The sequence below is a fragment of the Rhinopithecus roxellana genome, chromosome 4 (genome assembly GCF_007565055.1).
Source record: "Rhinopithecus roxellana isolate Shanxi Qingling chromosome 4, ASM756505v1, whole genome shotgun sequence".
Taxonomy (NCBI): Eukaryota; Metazoa; Chordata; class Mammalia; order Primates; family Cercopithecidae; genus Rhinopithecus; species Rhinopithecus roxellana.
Genome location: NC_044552.1, coordinates 43,475,293 through 43,487,484, shown reverse-complemented (window position 1 = coordinate 43,487,484; position 12,192 = coordinate 43,475,293). Strand labels below are relative to the sequence as shown.

The window sequence follows — 12,192 nt, the reverse complement described above, 5'->3', positions numbered from 1 at the left end:
AAATTTAGGCCCTCGTGTTTGAGATACTGCTTTCCACCCACACGGCAATCTATGAAATCCCCAGGATATGTGTTATGAAGAAAGGTATTTTCAATTTGGAGAAAATACAAAGTACCAATTGAAGATAATTTCAATGTCATTTTAAAAAATTAAGGTGAACAGGTTACAATCAGTAAATAGCTACTTAACACTTTTGTTACCTCATTAAAATTATTCGCTGCTTTTAAGTTCATTTCTTGCTATTTAGATTCTGTAGAGAATCTTGACCCAGGAAATGGAAGATCTGATTTTGAGTCCTGCTGTACTACTCACAGGGTGTGCATACATCCTCTCGAATTACTCACAGTCTCTGGGGCTTATTTTCCCTGTATAAAATTGGAATTAGGATACTGGCCTTGAGTAATTTAGAGGGTTTTGGTGAGGACCAATGGAAATAATATATAAAAAATGCTTTGTTACCCACAAAGTCCTGTGCAATTGTAAGGTATTATGTTTAATATCAGAACTCAGTAAAATTTCTATATTAATCAAAATAATCTGCAAATGGTTCTAAGTACCTATCTATACTTGGTACTATATATTCCAAGATAAATATATATGGTTCTTAGGTTCAAACTGTTAGGCTGTTTGGTCCACATGGAATAACATAGGGTGGGGATGGATTTCCCACCTTCACCTTCAACTTCATATGCTTTCCTACTGCTACTTTCTAGATCCCTGTTTATTATCACGTCAAAAAATAACAAAAATACTTAGTAGTAACATCTGAAGAATGACTACAACTCTTTAGGTAAAGTGAAGTAAACGTGTACTCCTAATTAAATTTAGCTGTAGAGCAAATTAGAGTGCATACTTCGTAAAGCAAGCTAAAGGTTTCATTAAAAATTGTAGAGAAGTAATGATAAAATTATAGTGGTAAAGCTAATGCCAAAAATTATTGCTCTGTGATGGTGGCATCCCAAGCCTTAGATTTTGTCCTCAGTAATTCCATGGGCTGAGTCAAACTATACATTTTTTTTTCTCCAAAAATTTTACTGTGACTATCAGTCATTTGAGCTTTGCTTTTCATCATTTTCTAGCGAGGAGGTGGAAGGAATTTGTTTAGAGTGAATAAGAGATTCACTCATGTCTTTTAAAACTACACTTTCTTCATGGTAGATAGACTCTGTCCTTCAGGAGAAACTCTGACACTCCACTTTCCCAGCTGCTTTGCAGGGAGCCAGTGTTCCTGGTGAAGTGCATTAAGTCTTCTCATGCGTCCTGTGGGGAGCATTTTGACAAATCTCTCTTTAGCTGTCTTATACGTGTATGAGACATAAGAAATTTATGAGTAGCTAGAGTGTAAGAAATTGAATGACAGAGTGCTTACTTCCACTTTCTTTAGCATATTCCCAGAACCCCTCATATACTACTTTTGCATAGATGAGATGCTCAGCAAAAGGAGTAATTAATATAAAAACATTCTCCTTTCTTTTTTCCTCCTCACTCAATGGGTCCATGTTGGTTTCATACTAAAGTAGTTCAGAAGTCAAATTGTGTAGCTTTACTATTGCCCTTTATAAAGGGGCTCAAACCTACATATGAAAGCAAATCCTAGTGTGTAAGCCTTTGTGTGGTTAACATTTCTCTCTACTCTCTCAATAGTATGGATTTAAGAGATATTTTTCATGGTGTCTGGAATGAGATGTAGTGATTCATTGTCATTGTTTAACAGAACTAAGATGGCATAAATGCTGTGCTGATCCTATTTGTAGTTGCTTTCACCTGTCCTCCCATCATGTAACAAGTCTACATAAGAACATTTTAAATACGTGCATCTGTTTGTGTTCCTAGTTTGTACAAGTGGATTGCCAGTTAGAGTGGAGTACCATTTAGAGCACAACCTGCTACTTTCATTCCTAATAATGTTATACTTACTAAACACTAGTTCCACTCTCTATGCATGTCCCACCGTTGCCACATTTCATTAAACTGCAGGGAGAAGCATGACACTGGCCAACACTGCGTCCAGCATTTGGGTGGCCCTCGGGATTTCCTAGTCCTCTGAAATGGCCATCCTTCTCAGTGCGAACTTGAAGAGTGAAAATACAACCTTGAAGAAATGCAAAAACACTTCATGTTAACAAACAGAAGAAATAGATAAAACAAGAAGAAAGTTATTTTTCATTTTTAAAGTAAAAGTTTTTCAAAATAAAGTAATACATGTAAACTTTAAAAGAAATATAAGAATACAGAAATGCACAGAGAAAAATGTTTTTTAAAAAGTCATTCATGGTATCACCCCACAGCAGACAACTATTAACATTTTGGGGTGTATGTGTGTGTGTGTGTGTGGTATTTTTTCTATGCTTAGTCATATTTTCTTTTAAACAAAAATGCAATCTGCACTAAGCTGTAGAAAATATAATATTATACCAAACAGTTGAATATCATAAATAATATTAACATTTTTCTTGTAGCATTAACTATTTTTAAGTGATGGCATATTTCCTTATATCAAAATATATTTAATAAACCTATAATTATTATATTATCAACTCATTTATATGTTTGCTATTAGAAATAAAGTTGTAATGAATATCTTATGTGTATATCTTTGTCCAGTTTAAAATTATTTTCTAGTACATATTTCTAGAAGGAGAATTACTAGGGGAAAAGATATAGATGCTTTGAAGTATGCCTAAGTGTCTCCCCATAGATATTTTTCACAACTGGACTCAGGAGACTGGGATATCCCCTTCTTCACAGGCACTACCATGCATGGGATGACCATTCCATTTCATTTTTACATGCAATAGCTAATAAAATACTATTTTCCTGTTTTTAGTTGGGTATCAAAAATCTTTTAACAAATGTATTGGTCTTTCATAATTATATTATAATTTGTATTTATAATATATAAAGAGAGTCTCCTTATATAATGAGGACATTAGCTATTTGTGATATTTGGTACATAAACTTTCTCCAGTTTAATATTTACCACCCAATTTTGCTATTTTTCTCTTTTTTCTTTCAGAGATTTTGCCTTTGTACACATCTTTAGAAAGAACTTTTCGGTCGGGCGCGATGGCTCACACCTGTAATCCCAGCACTTTGGGAGGCTGAGGCAGGCGGATCAGGAGGTCAGGAGATTGAGACCACCCTGGCTAACACGGTGAAACCACATTTCTATTAAAAATACAAACAATTAGCCGGGTGTGGTGGCGGGCGCCTATAGTCCCAGCTACTCGGGACTCTCAGGCAGGGGAATGGCGTGAAGCCCAGAGGAGGAGCTTGCAGTGAGCCGAGATAGCGCCACTACACTCCAGCCTGGGTGACACAGCGAGACTCAATTTCAAAAATGAAACAAAACAAAAAAGAAAGAACTTTTCTACCCCGAGATTAGATAAGTACATATAAATAAAACGGGCAATTCAGTGAAGAATTTGAAATGAAAGTGTTTGAAATCCTGAAATGTAATTTACTCATCTCCTTTACCAGTTATTTAGAGTTTATTTGCAAAGTTCTTTCAAATAAATAGGAACATCAACTAGAAATAAGGTCTTTAAAATGATTAAAGAAAGGCAAGATTAAATTTTATTTTCAAAACTTTTTTGGGGGGCATAAAAGGCTTTATTTTTTGTCGTTGTTATACTTCAGTTCTAGGGTACATGTGCACAACGTGCAGGTTTGTTACATATGTATACATGTGCCATGTTGGTGTGCTGCACCCATCAACTCGTCATTTACATTAGGTATTCCTCCTGATGCTATCCCTTCCCCCTCCCCCAACCCCATGACAGGTCCCAGTGTGTGATGCTCCCCACCCTGTGTCCAAGTTTTCTCATTGTTCAATTCCCACCTATGAGTGAGAACATGCAGTGTTTGGTTTTCTGTCCTTGCAGTAGTATGCTCAGAATGATGGTTTCCAGCTTCATCCATGTCCCTACAAAGGACCATGAACTCATTCTTTTTTATGGCTGCATAGTATTCCATGGTGTATATGTGCCAGATTTTCTTAATCCAGCCTATCATTGTTGGACATTTGGATTGGTTCCAAGCTTTGCTATTGTGAATAGTGCCAATAAACATAGATGTGCCTGTGTCTTTATAGTATTTTATGATTTATAATCCTTTGGGTATATACCCAGTAATGGGATCACTGGGTCAAATAGTATTTCTAGTTCTAGATCCTTGAGGAATCCCCCACTGTCTTCCACAATGGTTGAACAAGTTTACACTCCCACCAACAGTGTAAAAGTGTTCCTATTTCTCCACATCCTCTCCAGAACCTGTTGTTTCCTGACTTTTTAATGATCACCATTCTAACTGGTGTGAGATGGTATCTCACTGTGGTTTTGATTTGCATTTCTCTGATGGCCAGTGATGATGAGCATTTTTCATGTATCTGTTGGCTGCATAAATGTCTTCTTTTGAGAAATGTCTGTTCATATCCTTTGACAACTTTTTGATGGGGTTGTTTGATTTTTTCTTGTAAATTTGTTTAAGTTCTTTGTAGAGTCTGGATATTAGCCCTTTGTCAGATGGGTAGATTGTAAAAATTTTCTCCCATTCTGTAGGTTGCCTGTTCACTCTGATGGTAGTTTCTTTTGTCATGCAGAAGCTCTTTAATTGAATTAGATCCCATTTGTCTATTTTGGCTTTTGTTGCAATTGCTTTTGGTGTTTTAGTCATGAAATCTTTGCCCATGCCTATGTCCTGAATGGTATTGCCTAGATTTTCTTCTAGGGTTTTTATGGTTTTAGGTCTAGCATTTAAGTCTTTAATCCATCTTGAATTATTTTTTGTATAAGGTGTTAGGAAGGGATCCAGTTTCAGCTTTCTACATGTGGCTAGCCAGTTTTCCCAGCACCATTTATTAAATAGGGAATCCTTTCCCCATTTCTTGTTTTTGTCAGATTTGTCAAAGATCAGATGGTTATAGAGATGTGCTATCATTTTCAAGGGCTCTATTCTATTCATTGGTCTATATCTCTGTTTTGGTACCAGTACCATGCTGTCTTGGTTACTGTAGCCTTGTAGTATAGTTTGAAGTCAGGTAGCATGATGCCTCCAGCTTTGTTCTTTTGACTTAGGATTGTTTTGGCAATGCGGGCTCTTTTTTGGTTCCATATGAACTTTAAAGTAGTTTTTTCAAATTCTTTGAAGAAAGTCATTGGTAACTTGACGGGGATGACACAGAATCTATAAATTACCTTGGGCAGTATGGTCATTTTCACGATATTGATTCTTCCTGTCCATGAGCATGGAACGTTCTTCCATTTGATTGTGTCCTCTCTTATTTCCTTGATCAGTGGTTTGTAGTTCTCCTTGAAGAGGTCCTTCACATCCCTTGTAAGTTGGATTTCTAGGTATTTTGTTCTCTTTGAAGCAATTGTGAATGGGAATTCAATCATGATTTGGCTCTCTGTGTGTTATTGGTGTATAGGAATGCTTGTGACTTTTGCACATTAATTTTGTATCTTGAGAGTTTGCTGGAGTTGCTTATCAGCTTAAGGAGATTTTGGGCTGAGATGATGGGGTTTTCTAAATCATGTCATCTGCAAACAGGGACAATCTGATGTCCTCTTTTCCTAATTGAATACCCTTTATTTCTTTCTCCTACCTGATTGCCCTGGCCAGAACTTCCAACACTATGTTGAATAGGAGTGGTGAGAGAGGGCATCCCTGTCTTGTGCCAGTTTTCAAAGGGAATGCTTCCAGTTTTTGCCCATTCAGTATGATATTGGCTGTGGGTTTGTCATAAATAGCTCTTATTATTTTGAGATACATCCCATCAATACCTAGCTTATTGAGAGTTTTTAGCATGAAGGGGTGTTGAACATTGTCGAAGGCCTTTTCTGCATCTATTGAGATAATCATGTGGGTTTTGTCTGTGGTTCTGTTTATATGATGGATTACATTTACTGGTTTGCATATGTTTAACCAGCCTTACATTCCAGGGATGAAGCTGACTTGATCATCGTGGATAAGCTTTCTGATATGCTGCTGGATTTGGTTTGCCAGTATTTTATTGAGGATTTTTGCATCAATGTTCGTCAGGGATATTGGTCTAAAATTCTTTTTGTTGTGTCTCCACCAGGCTTTGGTATCAGAATGATGCTGTCCTCATAAAATGAGTTAGGGAGGATTCCCTCTTTTTCTATTGATTGGAATAGTTTCAGAAGGAATAGTACCAGCTCCTCTTTTTACCTATGGTAGAATTCAGCTGTGATTTCATCTGGTCCTGGACTTTTTTGGTTGGTAGGCTATTAATTATTGCCTCAATTTCAGAGCCTGCTATCGGTCTATTCAGTGATTCAAATTCTTCCTGGTTTAGTCTTGGGAGGGTTTTTATGTCCAGGAATTTATCCATTTCTTCTAGATTTTCTAGTTTATTTGTGGAGAGGTGTTTATAGTATTCTCTGATTGTAGTTTGTATTTCTGTGGTGATATCCCCTTTAAAATTTTTATTGTGTCTATTTGATTCTTCTCTCTTTTATTCTGTATTAGGCTTGCTAGTGGTCTATCCATTTTGTTGATCTTTTCAAAAAACCAGCTCCTGGATTCATTGATTTTTTGAAGGGGTTTTTGTGTCTCTATCTCCTTCAGTTCTGCTCTGATCTTAGTTATTTCTTTTGCTAGAGTTTGAATGTGTTTGCTCTTGCTTCTCTAGTTCTTTTAATTGTGTTGTTAGGGTGTCTATTTTAGATCTTTCCTGCTTTCTCTTGTGGACATTTAGTGCTATAAATTTCCCTCTACACGCTGCTTTAAATGTGTCAGAGAGATTCTGGAATGTTGTGTCTTTGTTCTCATTGATTTCAAAGAGCATCTTTATTTTTGCCTTCATTTCGTTACATACCCAGTAGTCATTCAGGAGCAGGCTGTTCAGTTTCTATGTAGTTGTGCAGTTCTGAGTGGGTTTCTTAATCCTGAGTTCTAATTTGATTTCACTGTGGTCTGAGAGACAGTTTGTTTTAATTTCTGTTCTTTTACATTTGCTGAGGAGTGCTTTACTTCCAACTGTGTGGTCAATTTTGGAATAAGGGCGATGTGGTGCTGAGAAGAATGTACATTCTGTTGATTTGGGATAGAGAGCTCTGTAGAAGTCTGTTAGGTCCTCTTGGTGCAGAGCTGAGTTCAAGTCCTTGATATCCTTGTTAACCTTCTGTCTCATTGATCTGTCTAATGTTGACAGTGGGGTGTTAAAGTCTTCCATTGTTATTGTGTGGGAGTCTAAGTCTCTTTGTATGTCTCTAAGGACTTGCTTTATGAATCTGGGTGCTCCTGTATTGGGTGCATATATATTTAAGATAGTTAGCTCTTCTTGTTGAATTGATCCCTTTACTACTTTGTTGGTTTAAAGTCTGTTTTATCAGAGATTAGGATTACAACCTCTGCTTTTTTGTTGTTTTCCATTTGTGTGGTAGATCTTCCTCCATCCTTTTATTTTGGGCCTATGTGTGTCTCTGCACATGAGATGGGTCTCCTGAATACAGCACACTGATGGGTCTTGACTCTATTCAATTTGCCAGTCTGTGTCTTTTAATTGGGGCATTTAGCCCATTTACATTTAAGGTTAATATTGTTATGTGTGAATTTGATCCTGTCATTATGATGTCAGCTGGTTATTTTGCCTGTTCATTGATGCAGTTTCTTCATAGCATCGATGGTCTTTACAATTTGGCATATTTTTGCAGTGACTGGTACCAGTTGTTCCTTTCCACGTTTAGTGCTTCCTTCAGGAGCTCTTGTAGGGCAGGCCTGGTGATGACAAAATCTTTCAGCATTTGATTGTCTGTAAAGGATTTTATTTCTCCATTGCTTATGAAGCTTAGTTTGGCTGGATATGAAATTCTGGGTTGAAAATTCTTTCCTTTAAGAATGTTGAATATTGGCCCCCACTGTCTTCTGGCTTGTAGAGTTTCTGCTGAGAGATCTGCTGTTAGTCTAATGGGCCTCCCTTTGTGGGTAACCCAACCTTTCTGACTGCCCTTAACATTTCTTCCGTCATTTCAACCTTAGAGAATCTGACAGTTATGTGTTTTGGGGTTGCTCTTCTCGAGGAGTATCTTTGTGGCGTGTCTGTATTTCCTGAATTTGAATGTTGGCCCGCCTTGCTATGTTGGGGATGTTCTCCTAAAAAATATCCTGAAGAGTGTTTTCCAGCTTGGTTCCATTCTCCCCGTCACTTTCAGGTACACAAAACAGACGTAGATTTGGTCTTTTCACATAGTCCCATATTTCTTGGAGGCTTTGTTCATTTCTTTTTAGTCTTTTTTGTCTAAACTTCTCTTCTTGCTTCATTTCATTCATTTGATCTTCAATCACTGATAACCTTTCTTCCACTTGATCGAATCAGCTACTGAAGGTTGTGCATGCATCACGTAGTTCTCGTGCCATGGTTTTCAGCTCCATCAAGTCATTTAAGGTCTTCTCTATGCTGTTTATTCTAGTTAGCCATTTGTCTAATCTTTTTTCAAGGTTTTTAGCTTCTCTGTGATGAGTTCGAACATCCTTCTTTAGCTTGGAGAAGTTTATTATTACCGATCTTCTGAAGCATACTTCTGTCAACTCGTCAAAATCATTCTCTGTCCAGCTTTGTTCCGTTGCTGGCGAGGAGCTGCTCTCCTTTGGAGGAGAAGAGGCACTCTGATTTTTAGAATTTTCAGTTTTTCTGCTCTGGTTTCTCCCTATCTTTGTGGTTTTACCTACCTTTGGTCTTTGATGATGGTGACCTACAGATGGGGTTTTGGTGTGGATGTTCTTTTTGTTGGTGTTGATGCTATTTCTTTCTGTTTGTTTTCCTTCTAACAGGACCCTCAGCTGCAGGTCTGTTGGAGTTTGCTGGAGGTCCACTCCAGACCCTATTTGCCTGTGTATCACCAGTGGAGACTGCAGAACAGCAAATATTGCAGAACAGTAAATGTTGATGCCTAATCCTTCATCTGGAAGCTTTGTCTCAGAGGGGCACCCAGCTGTATGAGGTGTCAGTTCACCTCTACTGGGAGGTCTCTCCCAGTTAGGCTGCTCGGTGGTCAGGGACTCAGTTGAGGAGGCAGTCTGTCTATTCTCAGATATCAAACTCCGTGCTGGGAGAACCACTCTCTCTTCAAAGCTGTCAGATAGAGATGTTTAAGTCTGCAGAAGTTTCTGCTGCCTTTTTTTCAGCTATGCCCTGCCCCAAGAGGTGGAGTCTACAGAGGCAGGCAGACTTCCTTGAGCTGCGGTGGGCTCCACCCAGTTCAAGCTTCCTGGCAGCTTTGTTTACCTAGTCAAGCCTTAGCAATAGCGGACGCCCCTCCTCCAGCCTTGCTGCCGCCTTGCAGTTCCATCTCAGACTGCTGTACTAGCAGTGAGCAAGGATCCGTGGGCGTGGGACCCTCTGAGCCAGGCACCGGATATAATCTCCTGGTTTGCCATTTGCTAAGACTGTTGGAAAAGCGCAGTATTAGGGCAGAAGTGTCCCGAGTTTCTAGATACCATCTATCACGGTGTCCCTTGGCTAGGAAAGGTAATTCCCCCACCCCTTGCACTTCCCGGGTGAGGCGATGCCCTGCCCTGCTTCGACTCACACTCTGTGGGCTGCACCCACTGTTCAACAAGTCCCAGTGAGATGAACCTGGTACCTCAGTTGGAAATGCAGAAATCACCCGTATTCTGCATCACTCACACTAGGAGCTGTTGACTGGAGCTATTCCTATTCTGCCATTTTGGAATGATCTCTCAAAACGTTTTCAGAAACTAAAAGCATGAGGTACTTTCTCATGGTGGAAAAAAAAAATGGGTTCAGTTATGGAAGGTAGAGAATATACTTTCCAACTTAGTTTTCACTGGCATTTTTACTGACAAGCACCATTCTCTGCATGCATCAATATTTTCTCCTTATGAGAGAGCAGTGATTATTTTTCCTCAGGCTTAATCTTTGTTCTCCTCCAAGTGTTGCCATTTACTATTACACACACACATAGGCCATGACCAAAATACTGTACTGACTGAAGAAATGAATGAATGCTAGATGCTTTACAAATGAATAACCAACTAGCTCAATTAACAAAGCATGACTTCCCATGCCTTTTACAGAGTGAAATGCACTTTGCAGAAAGCAAAAGTATAAGTAGATGACAGAGTCAGGTAAGTCTGAGTTCAGATATGATCTCTCCCACACAATGGCTACATAATGCAAAGTCTAACTGAAGCTAATCTTTTTACCATTAAAATAGGGACAAAAGTAGCTATTTCATGAGTTAGGAGAAATAAATAATATAAATAAACTATCTGTACAATGCCTATAAATTAGTAGGTCCTGGGTTCCATGCTACCATTCCACCCTCTATCACACTGTCTCAGGTATCTTCTATTTCTACGTCATAAAATTGCAGATTTCTTCTTAGCAAAAATTATTGGATGCTAATACTGGATTTTTAATTTTTTTATAATCATACACAAGAATACTTTGTTAAATTACTATAACTTAATGTCTGGAAGTGTTCATTTTAAACGGTTTCTTTTTATATGGGTAAATAAAATGTTTTTGTTATAAGGAACTATTGAAATATGTTTTTCGCTAAAAATGTGTCAATGCTATATTTAGAGAAACATTTAGCCAATACAAATAGCGAAATGCATTTATTTTACAGAGAAATGCTTCATGTCAGTTAACATATCATGTTTTTTAAGCAATTGGAGTGATTAAACTGGAAGACATTTGTGGAATATATATTATTTTATTATTAATATAGTAGATAAAATATAATCTGCTTGGTGTAGTACTGTGAGACAAACATTCAGTACATAATACATATATCCTGTATGTGATATGGACCCATGAGCCATGTGTATATTGAAAATTAGACTGATTAGGTACCAAATAAGTGATAGCTTTTTTTTTTTTTTTTTTTTTTTTTTTAACAGCAGTAAACTAACTACATTTTCCCGTATGGGCTCTTGTTTGAAGAATCTCATATGGTTAAAAAAAGGAGAGAGAAAAAAATTGAACTCGCAAGAAACTGAAAGTACTGACAGTGTTGGCTATTTTTAGATGAGAATAACTCTCCTTTACAGGTTGTTAATGAATCTCATGTCCACTCTATTCAGTTGAGTAGTAAATATTTAATAACCTTCATATCAATAAGCACTAGTTGCTGTAACACTAGAAGCTTATTTCCTGTTCATGTAAAGTCCAAAGGATGGTTAGGGTTGGCATCGAGGTGGGTTGGCAAACAGTACAGGACTATTCAGAAGATTTTCATAGGTAAGGCCTGGAAGTAGCAACTATTACACCTGCTGACATCTCACTGGCCAGAACTCAGGCACATGGTCATGCATAGCTGTAAGAGGGTCTGAGAAAGATCTGGTGGTAACAACATGTCACAAGCATGTACTGTGTGAAAGCACCATTCTAGGTGCTGGAGATCTGTTATCAGTCCATATCTTCTTTTCTTCCTTCATTCTGTGCCCAGTCTGAGACCACCATTCATGAGCCTCACTCTGAGAACTCTGCAGCTTTGTCGCAGATGCAACTTTGGAAAGCAGAGAAGAGGAGAACTGCTCTTATTAGGGCAGATAAAACAGTAAGGCACAGTGTATTTGGCAGATGTAGATTATTTAAGGTGGTTAATACCTTTATGAGCATTAAAGGTCATAGAAAAAATAATGGTTCATTATAAGCCATTTTTTAGAACACAAACAAATGGGCTTTATTATCAGTAAGGATTTGTATTTCAGATCACGAACTTTGGATTAGAGTTATTTATCAAGAGTTTATAGGAATCGGCTGTGTGCAGTGGCTCAAGCCTGCAATTCCAGCAGTTTGGGAGGCCGAGGCAGGTGGATGGCTTGAACCCAGGATTTCGAGACCATCCTGGGCAATCTGGAAAAACCCTGTCTCTACTAAAAATGCAAAAATTAGCTGGTGTGATGATGCAGTTCTCAAGTTCATGGAGAGTAGGCCAGACCTGGTTGAATGGCTGAGAACACCATAAAAACAGACCTTTGACCAAGTACCCTGACACTAGGATCTACTGAAAAGTTATTTTCACCAAATGAATTGTTATAACAATTTAAAGCATGTATTTTATAACTCTACTACAAGATAAATCAGCTTTGTAAGGATATGTTAGCTGGGTTTGGTGGCTCAGCTACATGGGAGGCTAAGGTGGGAGGACTGATTGAGCCCTGGAGATGGAGGTTGCAGTGAGCTGATATGGCACC

General features: G+C 38.1%; 1 protein-coding gene across 2 annotated transcripts in view; it reads right to left on the bottom strand.

Annotated features, from left to right (window-relative positions):
• EYS (eyes shut homolog) overlaps positions 1 to 12,192 on the bottom strand; it is a 1,930,870-nt gene that overhangs the window by 60,689 nt on the left and 1,857,989 nt on the right. For both annotated transcript variants that reach the window (XM_030928557.1, XM_030928558.1), the window contains exon 37: positions 1,918 to 2,092. In XM_030928557.1, coding sequence (XP_030784417.1) covers positions 1,918 to 2,092 — 175 coding nt within the window. The remainder of the gene's footprint in view (positions 1 to 1,917; positions 2,093 to 12,192) is intronic.